This window comes from Passer montanus, unplaced genomic scaffold (genome assembly GCF_014805655.1).
Source record: "Passer montanus isolate IOZ18808 unplaced genomic scaffold, ASM1480565v1 scaffold263, whole genome shotgun sequence".
NCBI lineage: Eukaryota > Metazoa > Chordata > Aves > Passeriformes > Passeridae > Passer > Passer montanus.
In genome coordinates this window covers 42,743-68,664 of record NW_024367295.1, presented here as the reverse complement: position 1 = coordinate 68,664, position 25,922 = coordinate 42,743, and the positions used below count along the sequence as shown (strand labels likewise).

The 25,922-nt window shown below is 47.6% G+C and overlaps 1 protein-coding gene across 1 annotated transcript in view; it reads left to right on the top strand.

Annotated features, from left to right (window-relative positions):
- Positions 1-17,398, top strand: part of LOC120503630 (fer-1-like protein 4) — a 39,116-nt gene extending 21,718 nt beyond the window's left edge. Inside the window, exons 26-45 of the mRNA XM_039712314.1 lie at positions 381-554; positions 800-916; positions 1,223-1,384; positions 1,716-1,875; positions 2,640-2,743; positions 3,132-3,263; positions 3,867-3,915; positions 5,098-5,204; positions 5,553-5,684; positions 6,394-6,504; positions 6,936-7,063; positions 7,517-7,687; positions 8,444-8,598; positions 10,512-10,690; positions 11,653-11,738; positions 12,680-12,778; positions 13,044-13,285; positions 15,155-15,432; positions 16,189-16,289; positions 16,808-17,398. Coding sequence (XP_039568248.1) covers positions 381-554; positions 800-916; positions 1,223-1,384; positions 1,716-1,875; positions 2,640-2,743; positions 3,132-3,263; positions 3,867-3,915; positions 5,098-5,204; positions 5,553-5,684; positions 6,394-6,504; positions 6,936-7,063; positions 7,517-7,687; positions 8,444-8,598; positions 10,512-10,690; positions 11,653-11,738; positions 12,680-12,778; positions 13,044-13,285; positions 15,155-15,432; positions 16,189-16,289; positions 16,808-16,988 — 2,868 coding nt within the window. The 3' untranslated portion in view covers positions 16,989-17,398. The remainder of the gene's footprint in view (positions 1-380; positions 555-799; positions 917-1,222; positions 1,385-1,715; positions 1,876-2,639; positions 2,744-3,131; positions 3,264-3,866; positions 3,916-5,097; positions 5,205-5,552; positions 5,685-6,393; positions 6,505-6,935; positions 7,064-7,516; positions 7,688-8,443; positions 8,599-10,511; positions 10,691-11,652; positions 11,739-12,679; positions 12,779-13,043; positions 13,286-15,154; positions 15,433-16,188; positions 16,290-16,807) is intronic.
- The last annotated feature ends 8,524 nt before the right edge of the window (positions 17,399-25,922 follow it).

Below are 25,922 nucleotides of genomic sequence, written 5' to 3'. Positions count from 1 at the left end.
GATATAAAAAAGCAATTTTTACACAGAGGTAGAATGCATGCTGTAGCTCAGAGAGCTTGTAATGTATCCATTCTTGGAGATACTCAAACCCTGTCTGGAAGAGACTCTGAAAAACCTGATCAAGCTTTGATGTCCTCTGCTGCATGGTTGCAGGCTGTTTGCCAAGTTCTGCATGGAGATGAACCAGGAGTTAAGCGGAGCTGCTGTAAACATGCCTTTATCTGTTCCTAGGTCTGGATGGAGCAGAGAAAATCAAAGCAGAGGATAACATTGGTGGAAGAGTAGTCTTGTACTGTCCTAGACTGGCTGGAATTAGTGGTGGTCTTTGAGGTGGTAAGATACCACAGGGATGATTTGAGTCATTCCCTTCTTTCCTGCAGGGCTCCCCTGAGTTCCTCGGGCAGGCCTTTGCTGTCCCACAGGTGAAGCTGGTTGATGAGTCATACACCAAACCTGCCCTGCAGTTCTTTGATTTCTACAGAGGCAGCAAAGCAGCAGGAGAGCTCATTGCAACTTTTGAGCTGATCGAGCTCGATTACAGTGGCTATTTGGAGGTAACAGGCTTGTAGAAAGCTGCACATGGTTGCTAGCTCACTGAGGAGAGCTATATGGGTGAGAAGCTGGTTGCATGGGGCCCACCAGAATTCCAAGTTGGAGGCCATATCTGGCTTTCCAATGAGAGTAGGCTGCAGGGACAGCCTGTGAGCACAGAACTAGAAGGTGGAAGAGAGGGGGCTTGGCATGGCATAGAATAGAAGTGATTTTCATCACCTACTGTATCCTGGTTCCACCTGTTCAGCCATCAGTGCCTGAGGATGTGGAGCCCAAGGAGCCCGATTACCTGGAAGACCCCCGTGCTGGACGGTTCATCATCCCTGAGGGCATCCGCCCAGTACTGAAGGAGTTTCGCATAGAGGTGTGCCACCTTCTGCTGCACTGGCTTTCCCTTCAAGCTGCCCCTGGGTGGAGGGCAGGGCTTGGCGAGGGAGTCCAGTTTGATGGTCAAATGTGCCTGTGAGGCCTGAGCAGATGCCAGAAATGGAGGTGCTTGACCTGAGGGGGAAACCACCTGAGTAGTTCAACAAGCAAAGCTGCTGGGCAGCTGAGCTGAGAGAGCAGGCCTGTGCCTCTTCTGGGGACTGTGTCCTGTGGGTGGGGGGTAGTAGCATGGGCAGTGCCATGGCTGGCATGTCTTGGACAGCAGCTTCATGTTGTTCTTCAGATCCTGTTCTGGGGCCTGAGGGACCTGAAGAGAGTGAACTTTTTTGAGGTGGATGAGCCTCAGGTGATCATTGAATGTGCTGGCAAGAAGGTGGAGTCAGAGGTGATTGTGTCCTACAAAGAGAACCCCAACTTTACTGAGCTGGTCAAATACATGGATGTGGTGAGTAGGAAGGTGGATTCTGCCATGCCAGGGTACACCATGGCTACCTTGCATCACCTCCCTGCATGGGACAACATAGAAGGAGGGAAACTGTTTCCAGGATTTTGCTCTCCCATGACCACATGGTTCAGCTGCAGAACAAAACCTCTGTGAAATTGCCCGCGAAGGGCCATCTTAGCCATGGCCTATCACTGCAAGGCTTTGATTTTTTAGGCATAGCTGCAAGGTGCCAGCAAGCTTCTCCTTATGTGATGGGGCTGTCATAGTTTCATAGCTCAACACAGGTTGATCACCTTTACTCCTGTGAGCCCCATGCATAATTCTTTTGCAGGAGCTCCCAGAGCAGGCATACCTGCACCCTCCCCTCAGCATCTTTGTGGTGGAAAAGCGTGCGTTTGGGCACACTGTGCTTGTGGGTAGCCATGTCGTGTCCGATGTGATGAAATTCTCTCCCAGAGAGTTGGAGGAGGAACCAGAGGATGTGCCCAAAGGTAAGCTACTTGGAGAGGTTCTTACAGAGACAACAGGCAGGTTTTGCCAGTGGCAAAAATCCCTGGCTCTTCCACTTTCTCTTAGCCAAGCAGCAGAATCCTCTCCCTGCAATCACAAGGTCATAGAATCACAGAATGGTTTGGATTGGAAGGGAGCTTAAAGATCATCTTGTTCCACCTTCTGCCATGATCAGGGACACTTTCCACTAGACCAGATTGCTCCAAGCCCTGTCCAACTTGGCCTTGAACATTTCCAGGAATGGGTCAGCCACAGCTTCTCTGGGGAACCTGTGCCAGAGCCTCACCACCCTCACAGGGAAGAATTTGCTCAATGAGACCTTCATCTTTAGGGAGCTGGTCCACTAGGACCAAGGACTGAAAAACTTTCAGTTCTCTCACGTTGTCAGGTCAAAGTCTGTTCATTGGGTAATAGCTTAGCTAAATGATAGCAATAGCCAGCACTCCTGATCTGGAAGCATGAAGAAGAAGCGAAAGATTGATCCATCTGTGGCTATTTCTGAGTAGGGAAGATATATCTCATAATTCTGAATTCCTGGGGGTCAGCAACAAGCATCTTGACAATGGTGGCCAATCTCAGTATTGTAGTTGGATTTCCAGCAGAATTTTTGCAGGGTCTGCTTTAAAAAGCTTTGAAATCAATCAGACTAGTGTTTTAACAGGGAGGATTTTCCTGTGGCTGAAAGTAAGAAGTAGTGGGCAGAAATAAATGAATGGAAACATTAAGTTCTTTATTTCCATCTCAGCTTGCAATGTCTCATCTCACCGTCTTCCATCTCAGACTGTGGTAAACATTGGACTGGCAGCTGGAGACCCAGGTTCCAGCACTCACCCCCTTAGTTTTGCGAAGGTGAGCGATGTGTTGGGCCCAACAAATTTTGAAGTTTGTAAAGCCAAACTGTAGATTACAAACAAAACCACCAAAAATTTCAGAAATTCAGTGTTAGGTTTCATCCACCAGGTCTTTTTCTGGACTGAAACACTCCTCTCTCCTGCCTGCTCATTGGCAGTGCTATGTGGTGGGGCTTTGGCACAAGGACATTAAGGAGGCCTGCCCTGTGCCTTGAGAATGGCTTCTTTTGTAGCAAAGGATAAAGCTGGAGCCATGGGCAGCTTTGCACCTCCTGTGCTCTGCCTGAATACTGAGGGTCAGAGGGTCCCAGGGCACTGGAGGAGGGTGCATGAGTGTCCTGGGTGGTCAGTTCTTCCTTCTGAACCCTCTTCTCTTTTCTTTCAAGCCTCCTTTGAAGAAAATTCCTATCAATAAGCTTGTAAAGAAGGAAGATGAATATGAAGAGGAAAAACCAGAACTGGAAGAACTAGATTGGTGGTCCAAGTATTATGCATCCCTGAAAGAGCTGTATAACCAGGTAATGTTTTGTGATAGCTGCCAACAGAAGGGAAAATAGGCTGCACTGGTCTGAGGAAGATATTTTCAACCATACTGAGTGTCACAGGAGCTCTCCTGGCATGGATCTACAGGAAGATGTGAACTTTAGTGTATCAAGCATATTTAAGGTAGTTAATTATCCAGCATCTACCAGGTGGGCTGATTTCAGCAGGAGGTGGGTATTGAAACATCCCTGAGGCTCGATGCTCAAGTGGTGTGAGAATGAGGCAGCTTATATTGAGGGGCTCCTGAAAATGTGATGTTGCTGACTTTAACAGGGACTTTCACGTTGCTTACTCTGTCCTGGTTATGTTCTAGTACGTGTTATGGGAGCAGATCTGCTCCAAATTTCCTTCCTTGCACTGTCAACTTAAATTTCAATCAAAAGAAGCTAGATCCTAAGGAGGATCTGGGGAGAAGAAAAAAGTCATTAAGACACTCGTTGGATGCCATCCTGCAATGATGTTATTGCAGAATGATTTCACGCTATGTCTTACTTACTCTGCTGGAAAATGTCAGTGTTCTGTGCTTGGAAGGAGAAGCCTTTTCTGTCAGGGATATGAGGTGACTGTGTGTGTTTCAGGCATGCAGTGATGAGGAAGATGCTGAGAATGATGACCTGAATGATGCAGGTGAGTTCTCTAGCAATACCTCACTCTTTAGTGGGGAGAACCAAGATCTTATACCATCCCAGAGGGTACTGGGCTCGTGAGAATGGCGTCTGTGCAGACAACACCCTTGCAACATTCAGCAACAACCACATAAAAGTGAGCAGAGAGGTAGAAGACATTGACATGGTCTCTCAGGCTATCAGGCTATTTAAAGTTGAAAACATCAAACCTTCCTGAAAAAATTTTGGAAAATAGTCAGAAAAGTCCTGGATAACAGTGAAGTTTTGTAAAATGGTGTTAAAACAAGTGCTTTCCTGTGTGAGAAAAATGCAGAAAAATCATCTGCAGGGATCATGGGATTGTCTAGGTGAGACCTGGAAGCAGTGGTAGGATGGAGAGAGGACAATGGACAGGAAAAACTGTCCATGATCTGGGCATCACTCTGCTTATGGGGTACTCATGTGGGGTACAGGTGAATCAGGTAAAGGAGGTACCAGAGGTAATGGACAGTAATAACAGTCTTTTTATGATCTGAGAACAGTGTTCCAGCTGTAGGTTCAGGTTTACAGAGGTGTAAGCAGTGACTCATATGGCTCTGACCTGGGAAAGTGCAAAGTATAAAAATGATGTAAATCATCACAATTTAAGGAGAGACTTTGAGGGTACCATTAGCGCTTGAGGGATCTGGAGCCTTGGGAAATGGGACAAGCACACACCCACTCTGTCCTTGGTTTGGTGGTGCCCCTGAGAAAGGTCTAGACATGGTCTCTTCCAGCTGGCTGTGCCAAAAGTGGCAGTGATGCTTACATTAGCCACCCAAACCAACAGGCCAGCAAATAAGCACTCATCCAAAGAGGAGGGTGGGCTCTCCTCTGTGCCTTCCCTGACAGCACCTGTGAGCTCACCCAACCACCTTCCTTCATTTGGTGTCTGCCCATTTCCTGTCTGAATGGTGGCCATGCAGGCAAACAGGCAGGTAGATCTGTGCCAATTTTTGTCAGCCCACCCATCCAACCATGCTGTGCTGGGAAACTGGAGATGCTGGAAGGACACCTGTTACAAACAGCAATAGCTCCAGTTGCTGTGACACAGGCCAAAGCCCTGGGTGGAAGCAGAAACTGTGGTTGGGGCGATTTCATAAAGAGACACTTGACATGATGGGTGAAATCCGAGTGTTTCCTAATATCTTATCATCATTTCTAGATGGAGGGAATTTAAATGCACCTTCCATTGACATGGAAACAGAGGATGAGGCAGTGATTGAAGCTGAACCTGCTCAACCCAAGAGGAAGCTCATTGCCACCCTTCAGGTGATAATTGGGGTGACCTAGTCACTTTCAGCCCTGGCCCTTTGTCCATGTCTTCCTCACTGCAGTGGAAGTTATGCTGGGAGGAGAACCTGCAGTGTGTGCTGAGGCCCCACCATTGCTGGACTTTGATGCAGCTAGTAAGACCTTGGAGCCAAACTGAGATGTGCATCCACATCTAAGGCTGGCCGTAGGGACATGCAGGAAAATCATTAACACCCTGCACTGAGTAATACAGAAGTAAGGTAGGACTAGGTGGAATGATTGAAACAGAGAAAGAATGGTCTTTCTGACTCCCCTTCCCTTTGAGATGGCAAGAAAAGCCCCCAAATTACTTTCTACTTATTTCAGATCTACAACTCTGAGCTGGAACATGAGTTTGGTAATTTTGAAGACTGGTTGTGTATTTTCCCCCTTCATCGTGGCAAAGCAAATGAAGATGAAGATGGAAATGAGGATGAACATTATGTGGGGAAGTACAAGGTACTGTTTCATTAGGATGACATTTGTGCTGCTTGTGGAAGAAGGACCTGTATTTTGGAGCAAGCCAACACCAGCAAAACCTTGCAGAGTGCATGGGTGTGCAGTTTGGGCTGCAACACGACTAGGGTACCGTTAGTGCCTTTTGAAGCAATTGTACTGTGGTCCTACTGTTGTTATCTCATAAATCCATCCAATTTAGATTTTTTAGCTGCAACAAGGAGAAAGCATGAAGCATAAAGGACTCATTCTGGTTGCAGCCTCTGGGTCTATTCAGTCTACATATAAGTATTATATAAGTAGGCTTCACTGGTTTTAAAGTTAGGAAAACTTACTTAAAAGAGGCATCATCTTCCCATCCAGGAGCTCTTGAAGACTCTGAAATATCAACTACAGAAGTTGTAGCTGCCCCTAGAAAACGTTTGGTGTCCTCTGTCTTTGTCAATCCAAAGTGCCTAGAGGTGCTCAGCTCAGATCTGACATTGGCAGTGGTATAACGGCCTGCAGCCTAAATTGCAAGCAGGGGTTGCCTGGGCCATGTGGACATGATTTGACCCTTGGAAAGGACTGTCCCCCATGGGCACAGGGTGTCTGTGGTCTTCATGGGGAAATGGCTCTGATTTTCTAGTTGGCAGGTGAAGTTGGTTGTTCCAGTCCTTTCTGATATATTCCCATGTATATCCAGCTGTTCCTTGAAAAGTGTTTTCTGCAGGGCTCCTTCTATGTCTACCCCACTGAGGAAGCTGTTACAGAGCCCAAAGTCTCCCAGGGCATTCCAAGGAACAGACCCATGAAGGTTCTTGTAAGAGTTTACATTGTTAAGGTAAGTCTCTGGGGGAGGTGACAGTAATGCTTGGTGGTCTCTTCCCTCCCTGTGGATCTTCTCTGCTCAGTAAATGCGAGCACTGGAGCTTGTGAAAAATGTGATGCTGGCTTGAAGCTTCTGCCAGTGGAAGGCACCTACATCCTATCCATGGAGTCTTCCATAATTTGTAGCTTGAGGATGGGCAGATAGGCATTTCTTGGCTCCTCACATCTGCATTGAGATCATGAGCAAGTAGGTGCGTCCATAGCTGAAGACATCAATGACTTGTAGAGTGACGATTTGTGTGGGATCAAGTGGCTGTTTCACTGCTGGAGTGGTTGCTGGAGGGACCTGACCAAGCAGGCTTGGGTGGTGTCAGGCCTGTGCAGTGTTCCTTGTGCAGGTTGCCCTCCACAGCTGTGTACAGCAGTATCTCTTATATATTCCAGGCTACAAATCTGTCTCCAGCAGACCCCAATGGCAAAGCAGACCCCTATGTGGTGGTGACTGTGGGGCAACAGCAGAAGGACACCAAGGAGCGATACATCCCAAAGCAGCTCAATCCTGTGTTTGGAGAGTATGCAGGAAGGTTTCATCTAGTGGGTTTAATAAGGACAGTGCAAATCTGGGGCTTGAAATGTGGTTCAGCATGTAAGGTCTTCTGTTCCTTTCTGATGGAGAATGTTGTGCTTTTACACAAAGCCCTTAGGCATGTCTCTTGCCTCCAGCTAACTCAGGAGCCATCATGCTTTGGGTTAGGAGGCAAGCACACCCAAGGACTTGATTTAAAATTGGAAGCTGAGTATTCCCTAACTCCAGGCCCTCTATCCAAGCCATACATCCTGGAAAAGTAATTTCTTTGTTTGAACATGCACACTGAAAATATCACATACTGCATTTAGAGAGAACCAAAGTTTATCCTTTAAGTTGTCAAATACGGTTCTTAAATGTGTAGGATTATCAAAGCAGAGCTTGTGTTTCATTTCCATCCTCTTTGCTAATTGTGCTTTCCCTGTTTGATTCTGTCCAGAGTTGTGGAGCTGACAGTCTCCTTTCCCATGGAATCAGAACTCACTGTGGCAATATTTGATCATGATTTGGTTGGGTCTGATGATCTGATTGGGGAGACCAAGATTGACTTGGAGAATCGATTCTACAGCAAGCACAGGGCCAACTGTGGAATGGCTGCGCAGTATGACTTGTAGGTACCAATTTGACATGTGAGGACCATAGACATTCTTCTCACCTGCTACATGTGGGTAACAGAGCTCCTCCTGTTCTGCAAGACAGAAATGCATTTGCAGGTGCTCCACAGATTCGCTACAAATTACATGGATAACTCTATAGACACCTACCAGCTTCCAGTGATAACTCTAATTCCTACTGCAATCTAATATACCTTGCATAAAATAGTAAAAAAACTTATTTATTCCTTACACATTGGTATTCTGCGAGAAAAGTGCTTGCTTGACTCTGACCTCTTTCAGAAAGTACACCAGTTTCTCTAGCAGCATTTTGTAAGCAGCAACACTCAGGGCATCTGATTTCCTTTGACCTCCTTCCATACGGATTCTCCAGATCTTCGGCCAGATTTCTGCAAACTTCTCCAACCCTGCTATTGGAAAATTAGCTGTGGGAATGGAGTTGAGCACCCAGCACAGCTAAAAGTTCTTTCTTACTTAGGAATTGCATCTAAAATTGCTCCTGCTTCTAGCATTGCTTCAGAAGCTAATAGTTCTGTGGGGTGCAAGTCCACCTTGTTTTCTGTCAGAAAAGAATTTGTTTATCTTTTCATTCATTAAGACTTTCTGTAACCTTTTTAAGCCCAGGGTTTTCCCAGTGGAAATCTGAGCAGGGTTCCAGTGATGTAGCCTGTGCTTGGGAAGGAAGGCTGTTTCACAGCCTAGAAAAGAAACTTAAGCTGAAGAAGTTCCTGATGTTTTCTTTTTCCATGCAGAAATGGCTACAACATGTGGCGAGATGCTTTTAAACCCACACAGATCTTGGATAGTTTATGCAAGAAAAACTCAATCCCTGCTGCAGAGTACAGATGGGAAGAGATCAAAGTGGACAATAAAATATTCAAGGTCCCTCCAGAGGTTTTTCCTGAAGGTACAGAGAAGGCTTGTTGAATTGGTCCCTTAAGCAGCTGCCTGTGCTCAGCAATGCATGTGTTGGTGGGTGGTCTGGGAGCCCACAATCCTCTCTTCCCTGAGGTATCCAGGCTAACTTCCCCACTGTGCCCTGCATGGCCCAGTTTTTTGGGTCACTGTGAGGTGCATCCTTGGTTCAGCGCCCTCTTTTCGGTGGACATTGTTGCACTGGGAGAAGATGTGATCCAGGCCATTAGATACCAAAGTGGCTTCCCTGGCAGTGGGTGGAACAAAGTAAACCCAACTTTCACAGCAGTGCTGGTCATGGAGGTTTGTTGTATGCCAGTTTATTCTGGTGACTGGCACTATCACAAAGCTGTACCTTCATCTGCTTAAGCTCACTATCAGCAAGATAATGAAGTCCTTCTTGAGGTTATGTGTTTTGCAGTTTTTTTGGGTTTTGTTTTTTTGGTTGGTTGGCTTGGGTTTTTTTGTGTTGATGGCTTTTTGTTTGGTTTTCTTTAATGTTTTTGGGGTTTTTTTGCTTGTAAGTGTTGTTTTGTTTTGGATGTGTTTTGGGTTTGAGGGGGAGAGGGAAGGGAGTGTTTTTTTCAGTCTTCTTTCCTGTTTCTAGCTGACTTTGTCCAGGAACGCTCTGTGCTTCCAGTGACTTCAGGTGCCTTGAGTGATTCTGTTATGGGGGGATTGTTATGGGAACATGACCTTTCCACACTGCCCCTCTCTACTGTTGATCTCCACCTTGTGGGCAGCTTCTGCTTCTCATTTGCTGTTTTCTTTCCTTCTACCTGGCATTACAAACCCTGAGCCAGGGGCCAAGAACACACCAACCTTTCACAGTCTCTACCAGTGGTGATGGAGATCTTCCCTTAGCAAAGGCTGCTGCCAACACCTGTGCAATTGAATCTAACCTTGAGGAAAGACTACAGCAGATGTGGCTCACTTGTGGATGGCTGAGTACTGCAAGGCAGTGCTATGTAGCCTGTAGGAAGGATGATCCCTGGCCTTACCTGCCCAGAGTGAGAACACCTACACGTATGGACAACTTTATTTCCTCCTTGTTTCAGTGAAACTGTTCCTCAGTTTTCTGGTGGTTTCTATGACTTTTGCAAAGAAGGGAAAAGAAATCCTACTCAGGAGAGGGCAAACAGTCTCCAGAAGCCATTCCTCCTTTTTTCCAGGTCACTGGATAGCTGGGGAGGGAGAAACAAGGTGCTCTCCTGGTGTTCCCTGACAGCTGGCTCTGGTTCTGACACAGCTGCAGCTGGTGCCCTGTGAACCGCTGTTGTGCTTGAGTGCTGCTTGAAATGGTTTAGGTCTCAGATTGATATCCAAGGGGCAGTTGCGCTCCATAAACCCAGGAGTGAGTGGGTCATTATGCCCTCACCTGTTGGCTCTGGCTTCTCTCCCACCAGAAAGATTTGGTCCTGAAGTGCCATTTGGCTTCACTGTACCAAAGGAGTCAATTACTAATTGTGTTCATTAACAGAGAGCACAGCTGCATGTCTTGAGACTGGCAAGTAATGCCTTCCAGTAGCACTTCTCTGGCAAAAATTCATCCATGGATCTGTTGGCACTACAAGAGATGTGGGGACTTAAACTGCCCCAGAGGATGAAGTCCTTCTCAATGTCCCTTAGATCTTTTTCCCAGGGCCAGAGTAAATTTGGTTTTGCCCTTTTCATTGCATTTCTCTTGGCTTGTTTTCTTCCTGCCTGCCATTTCTGTCACCACTGCAACATATTGAACTCACCCCCTTCATATTTGCCCTCCTGCTTCTCCCCATTTGTTTTTCTGGAGAGGTGTTTGTTTGCCCAGTCCATCATCTCCTGTTGCTTGTGCTAATGACTGATGTCCTGACACGACTCTTGCTGGCCAGAAGCCTTCATTTTCTCCCTGGCTGTGTCCTGCTGCAGAGGCTTCTGTGAGGAACAAGAGAGGAGTGGCAGATGAGAACTTGTCGCTGGATGTTGAACATAAGGCTTTGTACATCCTGCAGCACTGGGAAGAGATGCCAGGATATGGGTACAAGCTAGTACCAGAGCATGTGGAAACCCGGTCTTTGTACAACCCGGAGAACCCTGGCCTTGTGCAGGTAAGATGCGCTTCCGTGCCAAACCTCAACATTGTTTCAGGGAAGGACCTTCTGGACAGCTGGTTTCTAACCAGCTGTCTGGTCTCCTGTGAATCTTACACTTTGTCCCCTTCCTGGGTGGGTGACTGGATTTGTGTCTGTGGATGGCTGGCCCAGCTATGAAGTGAGGACATTGGCCATGGTTATCCTTTGCTCACACCAGCCCTCTGATGCCTCAGGATGCTTCTGAACACCCTCTCCTCAAGGAAATTCTGTCCATTGATGTTGTGTTCACAGTGTTGGTGACCCAGAGTCCTTCCTGTCTCCATAGGCCATTTAGCAGTGGCTCTGATGAGGATGCTGTGTGGATGGCAATAGACCTGCTCTGCTTTTGAGCCTTGCCACCATGTACCCCCATGGATGATGGTATCCTTGCCTATACCTGCCTCCTCTGCATTGTCCCTTATCACTGCTGTTTTGCAAGAACCTTGTTCTCCTCCCTTGGCTTCTCCATCCTTAGTTTTGCGCAATGCAGTCACCTGAACTCACCATTTTAATGTCCTGCACTGAAATCTCCTGTTCCCTTGGGTACTGGAGGTTTGAACAAAGCAGAATTCTGCAGTCATGCTGGCTTTGTTTGGCATTGTAAATGCACAAGTCAGACCTATCACTTCTTATTTTTGTTGGCTTTGCTTAAGCATTGCATTACCATATGCTCCTTATTAAGACAGAGGGACATGTTTGGAATGGATTCAGTGTAGGTGAAGTGGTTTTCCTTAGGAGCAGAAATAAGAAATCTTTCATAGCCTTATTTTTTTTCCCTGTATAAAATTGAATCTCATGTCACTCTCAAGTGCTGGGAATGGAGAGAACCAAGCAGGGCTTTCTGATGAGAACTGTCCTTGCAGGATCAAGCCCTTGCTCCTTGAAGAGCTGGAGAGTGGTCTGTCTCTTGAAGTGTCTTTGCTGTCTTCTCTCATCAGGGCTCCTTGCACATGTGGATTGACATGTTTCCAAATGATGTCCCTGCACCACCACCCGTCAACATCAAACCACGACTGCCTGTCAGGTAGCACCTGTGGGGGTAGGCCTGGGGCTGGAGGGCTGCACGGAGGGTCAATGTCCCTTGCCGTGGCTGGTGGGATGTGCCACAGGGCACAGGCTGAGGGTCAGTGCTAGTGTGGCCTCTTTCCTCCAGCTCTGACCACAGGATGTTCTCTTGAGTGTATCATGTTGGGCCATAAGGGCTTCAGCTGCACAAAGGTTTGGGGAAGGGCAGGTCAATGTCTCTAGGGTGGACATAAAGGTAATAGAAACCCAGGTCAGAGCTACTCATCAAACTCTTTTCTGGCTAGTGGACAGATGTCCTTGGGAATCTGAAGAAATGCAGTTGAAGGAGGAAATCTGCTGTTTTCAAGGATCAAATTGTACTTTTGAGATGAAGGGTCCAGATTATTCTCAGATGTGCACCTGAAAGGACAAGAGATAATGAACATGAATTGCAGCAAGGGAAACTCTAACTGACTATAGGGAAAACATTTTCCCAGTGAGAGTGAAGCTACCCTGGAACAGGGACAGATTGACTCAGATGTGCTGGGATGTCCATCCCTGGTGATATTAAAAACTGATGCAGACAAGGCCCTGCACAATCAACCTATGAAGCTAGAGTAAGAGCATGGAGCAGAGACTGCAGAGATCCCTTCCTGCCTAAGCTTTTCTGTGCTTCTGTGGCTTAGTTGAGCAGGGTGGATTTCCCATGAAACAGGGATTTGATTTGCAAAAGCTACCTGTATTGACTGTGGGTGTTTGTCTTGTAGGGTTATAGTGTCCAGAAAGAGTTTTATGCTTGGCAGTGAGACTGCTGGGCTCTGCTTGGTGGGAGGAGCAGGAGGAACCACACGGCTGGGAATTTTCAAGTCCTGCTGCTCTGGCATTGTGCTTAGGGCTTGATCTGCCCTCCCATGCACCAGGGACAAGGGCATGTGTCTCACCTCTGTGTTCTTCCCACAGCTATGAGCTCCGTGTGATTATCTGGAACACGGACAATGTGATCCTTGATGATGTCAACCCAGTAACAGGAGAGCCTTCCAGTGACATCTATGTGAAAAGGTCTGGTGGGAATGAATGGGAAGCCAGGACCTGGCTGCCCTGCTCCCTGCCCTGACCCACATGCTCACTTGCCTACTCTGAACCTCTGGTGTGAGGTGCCTACTCCAGTCTTCTGCATGGGCTGCTCTAACCCCAGAGATGTTGTTCAGGTGTTGCTCTGGTTTGATCCTTTCCTGCTGCCCCATGGTGTTCAGTGCTTTCATACTTCTGCTCTGCCTCTGAGGCTGGCTGACAAGGGTAAAGGATAACTGAATTTCTCCTGCAGCTGGATAAAAGGTCTTGACCATGACAAGCAGGAGACAGATGTTCACTTTAACTCCTTGACTGGGGAAGGCAATTTCAACTGGAGGTTCATCTTCCGCTTCAGTTATCTCCCAACTGAGAAGGAGATCACCTACAAGAAAAAGGACTCTGTCTTCTCCATGGAGGAATCAGAGTTTCGGGAACCAGCTGTTCTGGTCCTCCAGGTCTGGGATTATGACAGGATTTCAGCTAATGACTTTCTAGGTATGGTGTTACCTGCTGGAAGTGGGGTGACCTGTTCCTTACCTTGCTGGAGCATTTTCCTGGGGTTCATCTCTCTGAGAAGGGACACTAGGACCATCAAATCAAACTCTTCAGCTCAGCAGTCATCTGGGCTGTTTTTTCACAACTGAGCTACAGACAAAGCCTGGAGATAGGCACCTCCCCATCACAGACATGTAATGCTTGCATGCTTGTCCCAGATCCTTGGTGTATTTTTTTAGGGCCTGTCACACCACAGGACTTCCAGGTTCTGCTTCCTCACAACCTTTCCAATAAATTTGCTTATTTTCTGTGCTCTTTAGATATGCAGATCTCAAAGTCTGGGCTTAACAACATTTTTCCCAGGACCTTATGTTGTGGGAACAGGGACAACCTGTGTGAGACTAGACAACCTTTGTGAGACTATTGACACTTGAATTGCAGCATCCCATTGCTGGGGCCTCAGTAATAAAATCTGCTGAACTGAGCATGCAGCAAGGCCTGGTGCCAAAACCAAGATAGCGGTGCTTCCCCACACATTATGCTACCACAAGTACTGCTGATTCTCTCCCACTTCTGCTGTCATCCCCAAGCTTACAGCACTCTGTTCCTCCCTTCTTTAAATGTTAACCTCCCTAATAAAAAACAGCCCCTTTCCCCTACTATCTCCTGGGCATGTTTAAACTCTCCATATACTTCAACCTTTCATAGTGTATTTGAGAGGCTTTACTGCTTGAGGCACTTCCAGTGGTTCAGCCATGAAGAACTGAGGCACTGAAAAAAGTATTAACAATTCCAATGATTTCTGGCATGTATAATCTCAGGAACTTCTAGATAGTGAGGGGCTTCTGCAAGGTTTATTGGAATCTCCTGCCCCAAGAAGGCTGGATGCACTGTAGGTCAGGTTGCTTAGGACATTTTCTGGGTAGGTTTTGATTATCTCCAAGGATGGATTCATAGCATGCTTCTGGAACCCTTTTCCTGGCTGCACCTTTCTCACAATTCTCAGGTTTTTTTATTTGCAGCATTTTGTGTCTGTTGCCTTAGGTGGTTTCATTATCAATTTTTTAGAAGAGTCTAGCTCCATCTGCTCTGTGGCTTCCTTTAGGCTGTGACGGATGCAGTAAGATCACCCTCTTGACCTCTCTTCTCTGGACTGAACATATATGTGTCTCTCACCCCCCTTGCTGTGGCACCTACTATCTCAGCCAGTAAAAACTATTTAGTTGACACCTTTCTTGTATTGGGGGTCCAAAACTGGGCACAGTATCCAGATGCAGTCTCACTCAGAAATGAGCAGAGAACACTCATATCCCTTGTCTGCTTTTACCAGTACAGACCAGGATGTGGTAAGATTGTTTTGTTGCAAGGGGTCAGTGCCAAAGTGGGACAGGAGCTCATTCTGAGCAGAACAGAGGCATATGGCCAAACAGGGAGATGAACTGAGTCTGTTGCAGATCTATGATAAACTTGAAACCTTTAAAGCACTTATAATTTTAAATCATTATCATTTTATAAGTTTAACTGACATTTCCAGGAATTAGAGAGGAAGATCAGCTTGCTCACGTGAGGAGAGCAGGGTGGGACATGATAAAGGGGTGAAAATTACTCACCATATGAACTCACCAAACAGCTCTTATCAAAAACGAGATGAGACCTGGGTCTTCTGCCTCTTGGTTTCTAACTCCTGAGATAGTAATTTCTTATGCAGAATTTCAGGTTCTCCATCTGTAAATTTGCAGGGTGCTGCTAGATCATTGCAGCAGCTGGGACCTACTCATGAGACTTGGGAGTGTGGCAGAGACAGCCAAATGTCGTGTGGGACTGACCTCAAGGTTTTACCATGTGGTCTCCTCTTCCCTGTGCCTGCAGGCTCCATCGAGCTGAAGCTGCATGACATGGTGCGGGCAGCCAAGAGCTCCGAGCATTGCACCATCAAAATGGCCAAGGAGAATGCAACACCTCGATTCTCCATCTTCCGAAATAAGCGCATGAGGGGCTGGTGGCCCTTCATCAAACTCAGAGATCAAGAAGATGACGAGCGAGAGGAAAGGGAGTACAAAAAAAAGAAGAAAACGAAGTGGAGCAGCTCAGTCAGACCAGAGGACATGGAATTCACAGACCCCACTGGGAACAAGTATTTCCTGACGGTAAGGTGGGGAGCTGGGACTGATGAGTGCAGCCAGTGTTTTTCCTCTGCCTTGATATGGCAGCCTGTCCTACACACACACAGTCTACAAGGGCAGCAGTGACCCAGCTTCTACAGGACCCTGAAGACTTCTTCCATCTACTGCTGATCCAGCACTTTTTCTACCCTGAAGAACCAGATGCTGTGGCATGCAGGAGTGTCTGACTTAATGTATTCCTCTGAGCTTTCCATAGAGCTCAGCTCCATGAAGGGAGCTGTATTTGTTTAGGAATTTAGTGTTCCAACTGAAAGATCTCAGATCATGTTTTCCTTGCTCACTCCTACTCCAAAGCAAGAGGCATATGGCTCCCCATCAGTGATTCAGGACAGCAGCAGAAGCTTGTCCTGGCGTCTATGCCTGCCCAAGACAGGCAGGTGCCAACTGACCAGGGACAGACTTGCTCCTGATACCCCTGCTACTGGACCACTGTGTGTTTCCAAGGGTGAATTTTGCTCAGTGCCATTGTGGGAGGGTAGAGACAAATCATGTAGTTGGGGAGTTCATTAAAATACAGTTCCTTGTCTGCAAAACAGTTTCTTACCAGGCCACAGTTTCCACTGGCTGTGAAGTAAGACTCTAGCCAATGGAGAAAAAAGCTCTGAGCCATCTGTAAGCGGAAATGGGAGAAAAATATCCAGTCGTGGCAGGATGAGTGGTCAGCGGGCTGGTATGTTAAGCAACACATTCAACTGTGGCTCAGACATATTGTCCCTCCAGGGTAAGGTGGAAGCAGAGCTCCAACTGATGACTGTGGAGGAGGCTGACAAAAGTCCTGTTGGCTTGGGCCGAAAAGGGCCTGAACCCCTGGAAAAGCCCAAGTGAGTATGTGTATTATCACCTTTAGGTTGAACAGAGAGTGCTGTGTTCTCAGCAGTTGTTTGTATGGAAACCGGGAGTATTGGCTTGTCTGGAAGCCAAGAGCAATCTCCGAGGTCCTGGGCATTGGGGTCTGCAGGACCAGGACTGCCAGGGTTTCCTAGAGCTCAAATGAGTCCACAGCTGGACTTGAGGCTGCAGCACCTGGCCCAGGATTGATCTAAGGAAGATACTCAAGGCAGCTGTGCCATAACACTGCTTGTACAATGGTCAGGTCTGTCTGTGTGAAGAGGTCCCTTGTGTACAAGGGTGAAGGACAGCTCTGGGGACACTGGGGCACTGTTCCAAAGAGTTCCATCCTGTTGTCTGTAGAGTTTCCACAGGCAGTGTGTTTACTGTAGCCCCTGGGCTGCTCCGGCCTGGAAGCAGCAGGAAGAGCTGGTGATTCATGAGGGAAGCAGGACACCAAAGCAGAAGGGCTAATGTGATGTTCTTATATATTCTTCTCTTCCTGTTCTAGTCGGCCCAAAACAACTTTCAACTGGTTTGTGAATCCCATGAAGACCTTTGTGTTTTTTATCTGGAAGCGGTACAAGAGATACATAATTGTGCTGTTTGTTGTCACTGTTCTGACAATCTTCCTGGTTCTTCTGATCTACACCATGCCTGGATACATCAGTGAGAAGATCATTAATGGATAAATGCTCTTCAGCAGAAGACTATTCAAAGACAGGGGTGATTGTGGCAGGAATCAAGATCTTAAGATCAGAAAGTTTAATGAAAACCTGCGGGTGCAGAGACAGCCTGAAGAGACAGAGACCTGCAGAAGTGAGCTTTGTTTTCCTCATGAATAAAAACTCCTTGGCTACTCTCTCTGATGCTTGTGCTTTTTAGCTGCTTTCTGGAGCTGGGGGACAACCTGTTTGTGTAGTGCAGGCTGATCCTAGTTCAGCAGTCCTCACTACTGCCCCTTTGCCCTTCCTCCTGAGTAGGACAGCAGCAAGGACTACACTAGGACAACATGGACTCATGAGTGTGCATCTGTGTTTGGTGTTAGGCTGATGTAAACTAAATGAGAAAATAAATTCATAAAATGTTCTTGGCATGGTTTGTGGTGCACCAGGTTTCCTCTGCACCAGGTTTTTCATCTACATAGACAAACCCTGACATGATCTGATCCCAGTGGAGGCATTTCAACCAGGGTTTTGAGAGGATAGATTCCTTCTGAGTAGTGCAGGTGATGCTTAGTAGGACCAAAGCTTTTCCAAAGAATTTATCTGACTATGCAGTTTTATAGCAAAGGTGCCTGCCTTTTGAATGGGGCAGGAATGGAGTATGTTTTAGGGACAAAACTGTCTGGGCAGAGCCAGGCAGGTAGATGTGAAGCAGGTGAGGACTCTGGCTGGACATGAACCCAGAAGTCAGTGTGGGGCAGACATGATGTTCCCCCAGTGAGTCTAGAGTTCAGCCATGGGGTGGGGACCCCAGAAGGCAAAGAGGGAGGCCTCTCTCCCTCTAGGGGACCTTTGGGCTGCAAGGTGGGAGCGAAATAGGCTGCAAAGGGCTCAGGTCATGCAACACCTGCTTGGGGCTACAGCAAAGCCCTGGGCTGTGACAGTTCTGCATCGCTCCCTGTTTTTCTGCAGGGCCTATTTAGTGGGATATTGCCTTCATAAGTAGTGCCTGGTCCTCCCCGGCAGTGCCCAGTGAGCCCCAGCAGCGACTGCTCCATTCAAACAAACTCAGTGCACTCCAGCACATCCAGTGCGCACCTCCAGAGAGCCCTCTTCGTTCTTTCAGCCATGCTCAACCACATTTCCCACCACACCACCTGTTCAAATGCTGGCATTGGTCTCCTTCTCCTAGCAGATGAAGCTGGTGGATTTTGGCATCCTTTCTCTTGTTGCTTCCGCTTTCCCTGAGGTCTGGGGAACCAGCGGTGCAGTCCCCGCGGCTCCCACAGCCCCCGGCCAACGGTCTCCTGTCGACTGTCGGATCGCCGACCAAAACAAAGCAGAACAGTTCAGGAAAAAATACCCAAAAAGCTGCTGAAGGATTCCTGCCACAGTCTCGCCAGGCCAGGGAAAGGGGAAGAAAGAAACTTGGTTCTTAAGCTAACAAAAAAAACCAAGCTAGCCAAACAACAAAGTAACTCCGGTCATTTTGACACCCAGCACACCCCGGCCTGAAGCTTCAAACAAACCCCACGGCTCCCAAGGCTCCCACACCCACACTCCGCCCCCTGACCCACCTTAAAGTTACAGCAAACATTTCTGGGCATAAAGCCAAGATATGCAGGCTTCCTCAAAATACTTCGGTTTATAATTGCTGCTTTGTGCCTGAGATCTGCAGGTGTGTGTCTGTGTGTACAAAGTGAATGGACGGTGGGGTAGTGTCTGTTCAAGGTGTGAGTTTGCAAGACAAGAAGTTTAGTCCTGCCTTTACTGCTAGCAGCACAGTGACCCTAGGCCTCTGCCCCAGACCCCTCCAAGCCCAAATGTGACCATGATTCATGCCAGCAGTTCCCTCTCCTGGTCAGCACCATGACTGCCCTGATCTCAGTGTGCAGTGGGTGCAGGAGGACTTCAGGTCACCCAGCACCTCTGCCTTCATCAGCCACAGGGACCACTGCAAGGCTACTGACAATAGCCTGGAGAAAAAGAGCAGGGGTGGAGGGCTACAGGGATGCACCCTGGGGGATGGGGCGGGCCTTCATCACTGTGGGCCTACTGATCTGTATCAGATCAGGCACCACCATACCATTTGTCACCATGAGTAGACAGTGGTGTGAATATATCTGGGTGTCTGCAAAACACCCAAAGCAAAGATCTGATAAAGGCATGTGACAGGTTATGGTGGCCAGGGGTGTAAGAGACTGAAGATGGGTCTAAGGCCTGACATATTTGGTCTTCAGTTATGCATGTTGACAAAATAATGTAGAAGAAGAATGTACTGTCAGTTGGTAGGACTAACCTTCAGAAATGCAACCATGTGTTGGTCACCTGGTGGGATTTATCCTTTGAAAGGGCAACAATACAATAAAACTGTTGTTGGCATGGAAGTGTGATCATGGGCCATTGTGATCTTATCTCATGTGTTGACCCCATGTGAGATGATGTTGAAACTGGCCACTCCTGAGGAGGAGATACAGGGTGTGGTCCTGGGGTGGAGAGAGAGGATGACATGATGCGCACCGTGTTGATCCAGGGGACACCCTGAAGGTGTGCTGCCCTCCTGCCTCTCCTGTTCAGGAGCCATGCTCTATCTCCTTCTCCTGCTTGGTGGCATCTACAACATCCAGGGGTCAGTATGTATTTATTGCTAATGCAACAAATAAAATTGACTTACTTTGCTATTCTGACTGTCTTGAGTTTTTTGTGCATGGGCTTCCTCCCGAACCCATAACACCAGGTGACAGGAACCTGTCAGCTGAGGACAAGAGCAAGGGGGGAGATGTTTGTATGGGAAGGCTGTGCTTAGTACTGGCCCCGCACCATGGGTTGAAGAGAAGGCTCTCACATGCCCAGGCAGGGTGGCAGACCGACGGCTGAGGCAGGGTCTTCCACAGCACAGATCTTTGACAAATGTGTGAATGCCACCAGGAGCAGTCCCAGGGTCTCCAGGATGGATATCTGGACAGCTGGAGCCTCTGGGTGCATTGAGGAACCAGCCTCATCCCAGCAGATCTCAGCAGTATGGGAATAAAGGGTGCCAAACACATGATGCACAGCAGCTGCACCCTGATGCTGGCAGCTCTTGGAGCACCTTGGAGCTGCCTATCTCCCACCTCCTGGTAACACGCTTCTCATCCAAACCTCCATGCTGTGTCCTTCTGCTTCCTGGCCATGTTCTCTTCCCCTGATGCTGCTCTCCATCCCCTCCACAGTCCCTTCCCTTTCCAGCTCGCAGACTGATGGTGTATTTGTTGCTCACATCATACTATGGCAGAGAACCAGATTGCACTGTGTTGCCTCACAGTGGATATTGCTGTTGTCCACATGTGAGGAAAGGTGTGAGATGACCAGCCTGATTGTTGTTGTGCCTGAAAGCCATGGACCCCATCTGCACATCTGACCCAGCACAGTAGAAGAGACTGGCCCACACCAGTCCCTCCAGGAGCCAGATCCATGTTCTGGCCATGCTTGGGATGTATCACCCCTTCTTCCTCGGAGGAGTAGTTTGGTAGGTGGCCAGAGGCCAGGATCAGCTCAGCTCCCACACGTGCAAGTATTTATCCCCTTTGGTTTTGACCTGAATTTGTGTTGGCCTTAGCAGTTTCTCTTTTCAGCAGTGCTGTGATTCCTTGGCATTGACATATCCCTGCTAAGTGCTGGTAATGTGTTGCTTATAATTCCAGATTTTTAGCAGGTCACAGAGTGAAATTTTGGACATGGAGAAGAGTGCAGTGTCTACACTGGCCCTGCTTCTCTGGGCTGCAAGAGACACCTTTCTTCCTGAGGACACTGCAAAGGCAGAGCCCTTTCCTTAGGGACACCTTGCTTGATCTTGATATCATGGTGAGCAGCACTGCTGGCTCCCAGTGCAGACCTGCCCTGGGAAACTGAGACCCCATATGGTGCACCTGCACATGCCTGGGGCCTGGTGCAAAGAATCAGCTGCCTCTGTAAGGATGGTCCAGCAGAAGGAGGCATCTTCTGGATCCCTCTCTCAAACTCCCCAGAGAGGACTTGCTACCTCTGCACATGAAACATCCCAGTCTCTCATTTTTGTTCTTCAACACCGTTGTCAGGGACTTTGGAATCAGGACAGTGGAACTAGTTTTGGTCTGTGTCTGATAAAGAAGTTTTCTCCTTCTTTGATTCCTTCAGGATCAACTGCTGCTCTGCAGGACTCAGGGTCTTTATAAGTGTGGTGAGGATTGAGCACACTGGAGCTTGGGAAAGCAAACAAGTAGAGCCAGCACCACAGAGCCTGTGCTGTCCCTAATTCCTCCCACCCATGTTTCATTCTCTGTGTGATCCAGAAAATGTGCTTCATGACAGCTCAGGGCACAGCCTCTGCCTGGCTCCCTGGTAGTGGTGCACAGGTCCTTTGATCCTGTAACCAGTAGATGTAGTTATGATATTTTATGAAAAATCCTTTTGCTGAGATTTTCCCCTCCTGAGGAGCTGAGGGCCTCAGGAAAGAAATGTAAACAATAACTATCTGCTGCTGTGGAATGCAACAGGTGCATCTTCCATTGGTCCATGTGGATTGTTTTCAATTAGTGACCAATCACAGCCACCTGTGTCGAGGCTGTGAGCAGTCACAAGATTTTGTTATTCATTCTATTCTATTCTTGTTCTTTGTAGCCTTCTGATAATATTTTCTCTCTGTTCTTTTAGTATAGTTTTAATGTAGTATTTTAATACAATATATATCATAAGATAATAAACCAGCCTTCTGAGAAACATGGAGTCAAGCCTCCTGCCTCCACACATGGGGAGTCCTCAACAAGTAGATACAGACCCTTTGCGTTTTCCAGTGCTGTTCTAGTTTGAGTTTCTAGATCCTTCATCATTTGTGTCAAACTTCCTTGGAAAGCAAAGTGTTGACTTCCCCTTGGATAAAATAATCACTGTTCAGCTTGCACTGCTTTTTCACTGACTGTGTTTTTCCAATTGCTGAGCACATTTCACAGTGCTCCCCTCTGAGCCAAAAGTACATCCAGGTGTGCAAGAGTCCTGGTGAGGTGTTGGATGTACAAGGCTGTTGAGAGCTCTGTGTTGCTGGTGTCAGTGAGCCATCCCAGCAGGACAGCCAGGGGCAGGAGAGCAGCTCCACTCCAGGCAGATTCTCCCATCCAGAGGAACTTCTTAAATCATTGAATTCCTGATTTGGCCTTGGGAACCTGACTGGGGCATTCAGTTATGAATGGAGAGGCTGTGCCAGAATGCCAGAGTGGCAGGTACTGACGAAGAAGAGACAGCAGCTCTGACCTCACTGTACCACCCACAGCATGGTGCAACATTTCCTCTTCCCTTCACAGTTGCTGCACTTGCAAAAAGCACTGGAGAAGCTACTGAGTCCAGAAACATCACCAGTTTGTGCTCAGTGGAGTGGGTGCTTGCAAGAGTACAAAAGATGAAGTCACAGGAACTTGTGACTGCCAGCAGGGAAAGTGTGGGGGCTTTGGTAGCCACCTGGTGGGGAGAAGAGCTGGCATTTCATGGCAGCTTCCTGCTTGGGAGAACCCACATCTGGGTTTCCAGTTGCACTGGTGATGGCTTGTTTGTGCTTCCCCCTTTAATATGGGGTGATGGTTCCTGGGCTTTTAGAAGGGACAGGCTATTAGAAGGGACAGCAGGCATCCCCTGATTCAGCCACCCAGGATCATGCAGTTTCTTTTTGCTGTTAAGTAAGAAACGACACAGACTCACCAGCAGAAGGCTGGTGTTTGCACAGCATCTTGCTTTACTTCAAATTCTCTCTTTTTATACACTGTTCTAATACAGATAGACCAGATTGGTCAATTTCAATACATTTCACCTGATTGGCTAATTAACAAAATGCCTTTCTTATACACAATCTTTGAGAAAAACAGGAAAACAGAGATTAGGAAAACAACACCTGCAGGTTGTTTACAACAACAAGCTATCATTGTTTATCTTCAACTCCCTAAAGTCTCACAAGCTGATTCTGGGAAAATGTACCTAGTTTTCTCACTTTGACCAGGCTGTCACATCCACCGATTCCCCATTCTGCTCTGTCTCCCATCTCTGTTGGTTGACCGGACATCTGGGACAGCAGTTTTGCTGTTTGGGACATGTTCTGGGGGTCAGATCTGAGTACAGATCTGAGTCAGATACCATGGTGAGCAGGGATGTCCATTAGGGCTCTGTTCTCCAGGAGCTGCAGAAAATGGTTTCTATGGAGAAATGGAGCTAGTGCTGACACATAGCAACTGAGAGAGGCACAGGGTGCTACTAAGAGAACATGAGGGATTTTCTAGTACAGAGGGGACACCTGCACAAACAAGCTGTGTTGTCTTCTGACCCTGGGATGAAGGCTGTCCATTTAAGCTTTGCTCTTCGCTCTTGCCTTGGGCCACAGAAGCCAAGTCCTAAGTCACTGAGCACGTCACAAATTTCCTGAGGAATGGAAAACCCTTTTCCCTCTGACCTTAGGCTACATGAGCGCTTTTTGATAGAGAACAATGTTCTTCCTGGCAATGATTTAATGCCCTTGAAACTGCAGAACCCCAGGACTGCTAGGGTGGGAGCTGCATGGTGCCTGCATAGGCTCAGCAGGGCAGAGATATTGTGGGGCTCCTCTGCCCCAGCTTCTCTTCATGCATGGGGAAAAGGGCTCACTGCTAGCATTGTGCACTTGGTAGGTGAATGTACACCACTTAGGATGGGGAAGCTGATGTTTTGACTCGTGGCCAGGGTGATAATGCTTTGCTACTAGTTACAGGTCACTTTACAGACCCTAAATGTGTTGCAGGCAGAGAGAAGTTTCTTGTACAGCACATGCTGTTAGCCAGCCCTGAAGTAAATGGTGGCAGTGGCAACAGGAGAACACAGAAATAATGTCATTGAACAGTTAGAAAATAAAATTAATATTGGGCTGTTTCAGTTCCCTCAGGGTGGGTGAGCATCCAAGGGGTGTCCTAGGAAGCTGGGCAGAGAGGGTGGGTGAGAAGTCATTCTGTAGTGCCACTGCCACTGGTGTTTGTGGTGTATTACTGCAGGCGGCACATGGGATGCTGTTACAGAGATACACAAAGGTGGTGCTGGCCCTGTGCTGCCCATCCTGTGGCAATGTTTCTGAGCCCTCACAGATGGCATTGGTCCTGTCTGTTGGGTTCCCTCCCTCCTCCACACCCTTACTGCCCACTGCACCGCCCCCACTAACAGATCTGCATGATTCAACACCTGCTACAAGGCGGCCATAGGGCCTCTGCTGACAGGTGCACACCACAAGCTCTCCTCAGATGTAGTTCGGTGGTGGCTGGTAAGTGAGGAAATGGGCAGGAGTTTGTTGGTCATCCCAGGCTCCCTGAATCTGTTCGCAGTGGGGCAGGGCCAAGAACAGATATGATGGGGATAGAGGGATGCAGAGATCCCAGCTCAATCCTTCCTCCCCTTCATACCCTACCCCCTGAACTGTTTTGTACCCTTCTCCTAATATCCCATCTGTTTTTCTGTTCTTTCCCAGGTCTCTGCTAAGAGAAATGGGGCTCCGTCTCCCTTTGGGCTATTGGTGGAAGTGCTAATGCTGCATGTCACAGTGCTTGTTCCCCTAGACCCTGCAAGGTCCCCTGAGTAGTATCCAGCTCCAGGCCGTATTTCAGCAGCTCTTCAAGGACCTCTGGGCCCTCACAGCTATGTCTGGGACCCATCTCATTGCAGGACATGTGCAGTAGTGTGGAACTTGGGGCAGCTGAGTTAGAAAGAACAGAAGGAGTCCAGTTATGGGCTGCTAATTGACGCTCATGACTGGGTGCTGAGGTGGGTGACCTAAAGGGACTTGGTCTCTCCCTGTTTTCTGAAAACTCTAGCATGCCCCAGCCCCTGTCCATGCTGTTGAAATCTGCCAATACAAACCCTGTGAAGGAGGTGGCTGGCTGACCCTGCTCTCCAGAGCCCTACATCCTGGGACACAGGCCTTGTGTCACCCATATCCACTCTTTGCTGCTGGCTGGGGTGACCTGCTGTCCCTGCCTGGTGGGACCAAGAGCCTGGAAAGATCCACCTTTGTTTTGGGACACACCATCCTGCTGTCCTTTAGGGTGAACAGAGCAAAGATCACTGGCTTTGAGCTGGATGTTGGAATGAGAACAACACATCTCTTCCTGTGTTGCATATTGGTAAAGCCTTATAGAGTAAGAGCCTTGTTACCCTAAAATCATAGATTAGGCCTGCTGCATCAGCTGGGTGCAGCTAATAGCTAGACTAGCAATTTACTGTGAGAAAGGAATTGCACCTGTGAAAATAGAGGCTCTAACCATGAGAATAATTCTGTACCCATGAAACAAGAATGTAAACATTGTTAGAGAGGAAAGTTTTTGATGGACACATATACTAGCAACTACTAAGCAATGAACTGATTTGTGTTAAGTTACCAATTAGAATTAAACATGATGCCTTTAGAACTGAGAAAAATATGATAAATAAGAACTGTGAACAATAAAGATTGGGCTATTGTGCATGAAGAGGTGTCTTGTCCATCTCTACAGTGACATTCTTGTACTCAGAAAGAGTGCAGTGAACCTAAGGCCCAATGTTCACCTTGTCCTTGTCCCCTTCAAACCTCTGGAGCTGTAGTGGGTTACCAGTGTCTTCTCCACTGGAGAACTCACACAGTGTGTCAGCACTGGGGAATAGTGTCTCTGCAGTATCTGATCCTGTGACTGTCCAATTGCTCGGACCAATATTAGTCCAAAGCAAATTCAGATCTGAGATTTAAGAGTAATTAATCTGTTTTACATCAAATAGGCAATAATTCACACATTTTTTTTCCTCATTATTTTCAAATTTCTCCCAATATAGTTTCAGATACCAAGCACTTTACTCACTTGTGTAATGATTTAACACAAAAAAGCCCCATCACCATCAGAATCTCTACATACTCTGCCACAATGCAATGTGTTTTTTCATTCTTATTTCCAATTCAGTATCAGGACTAGTTCA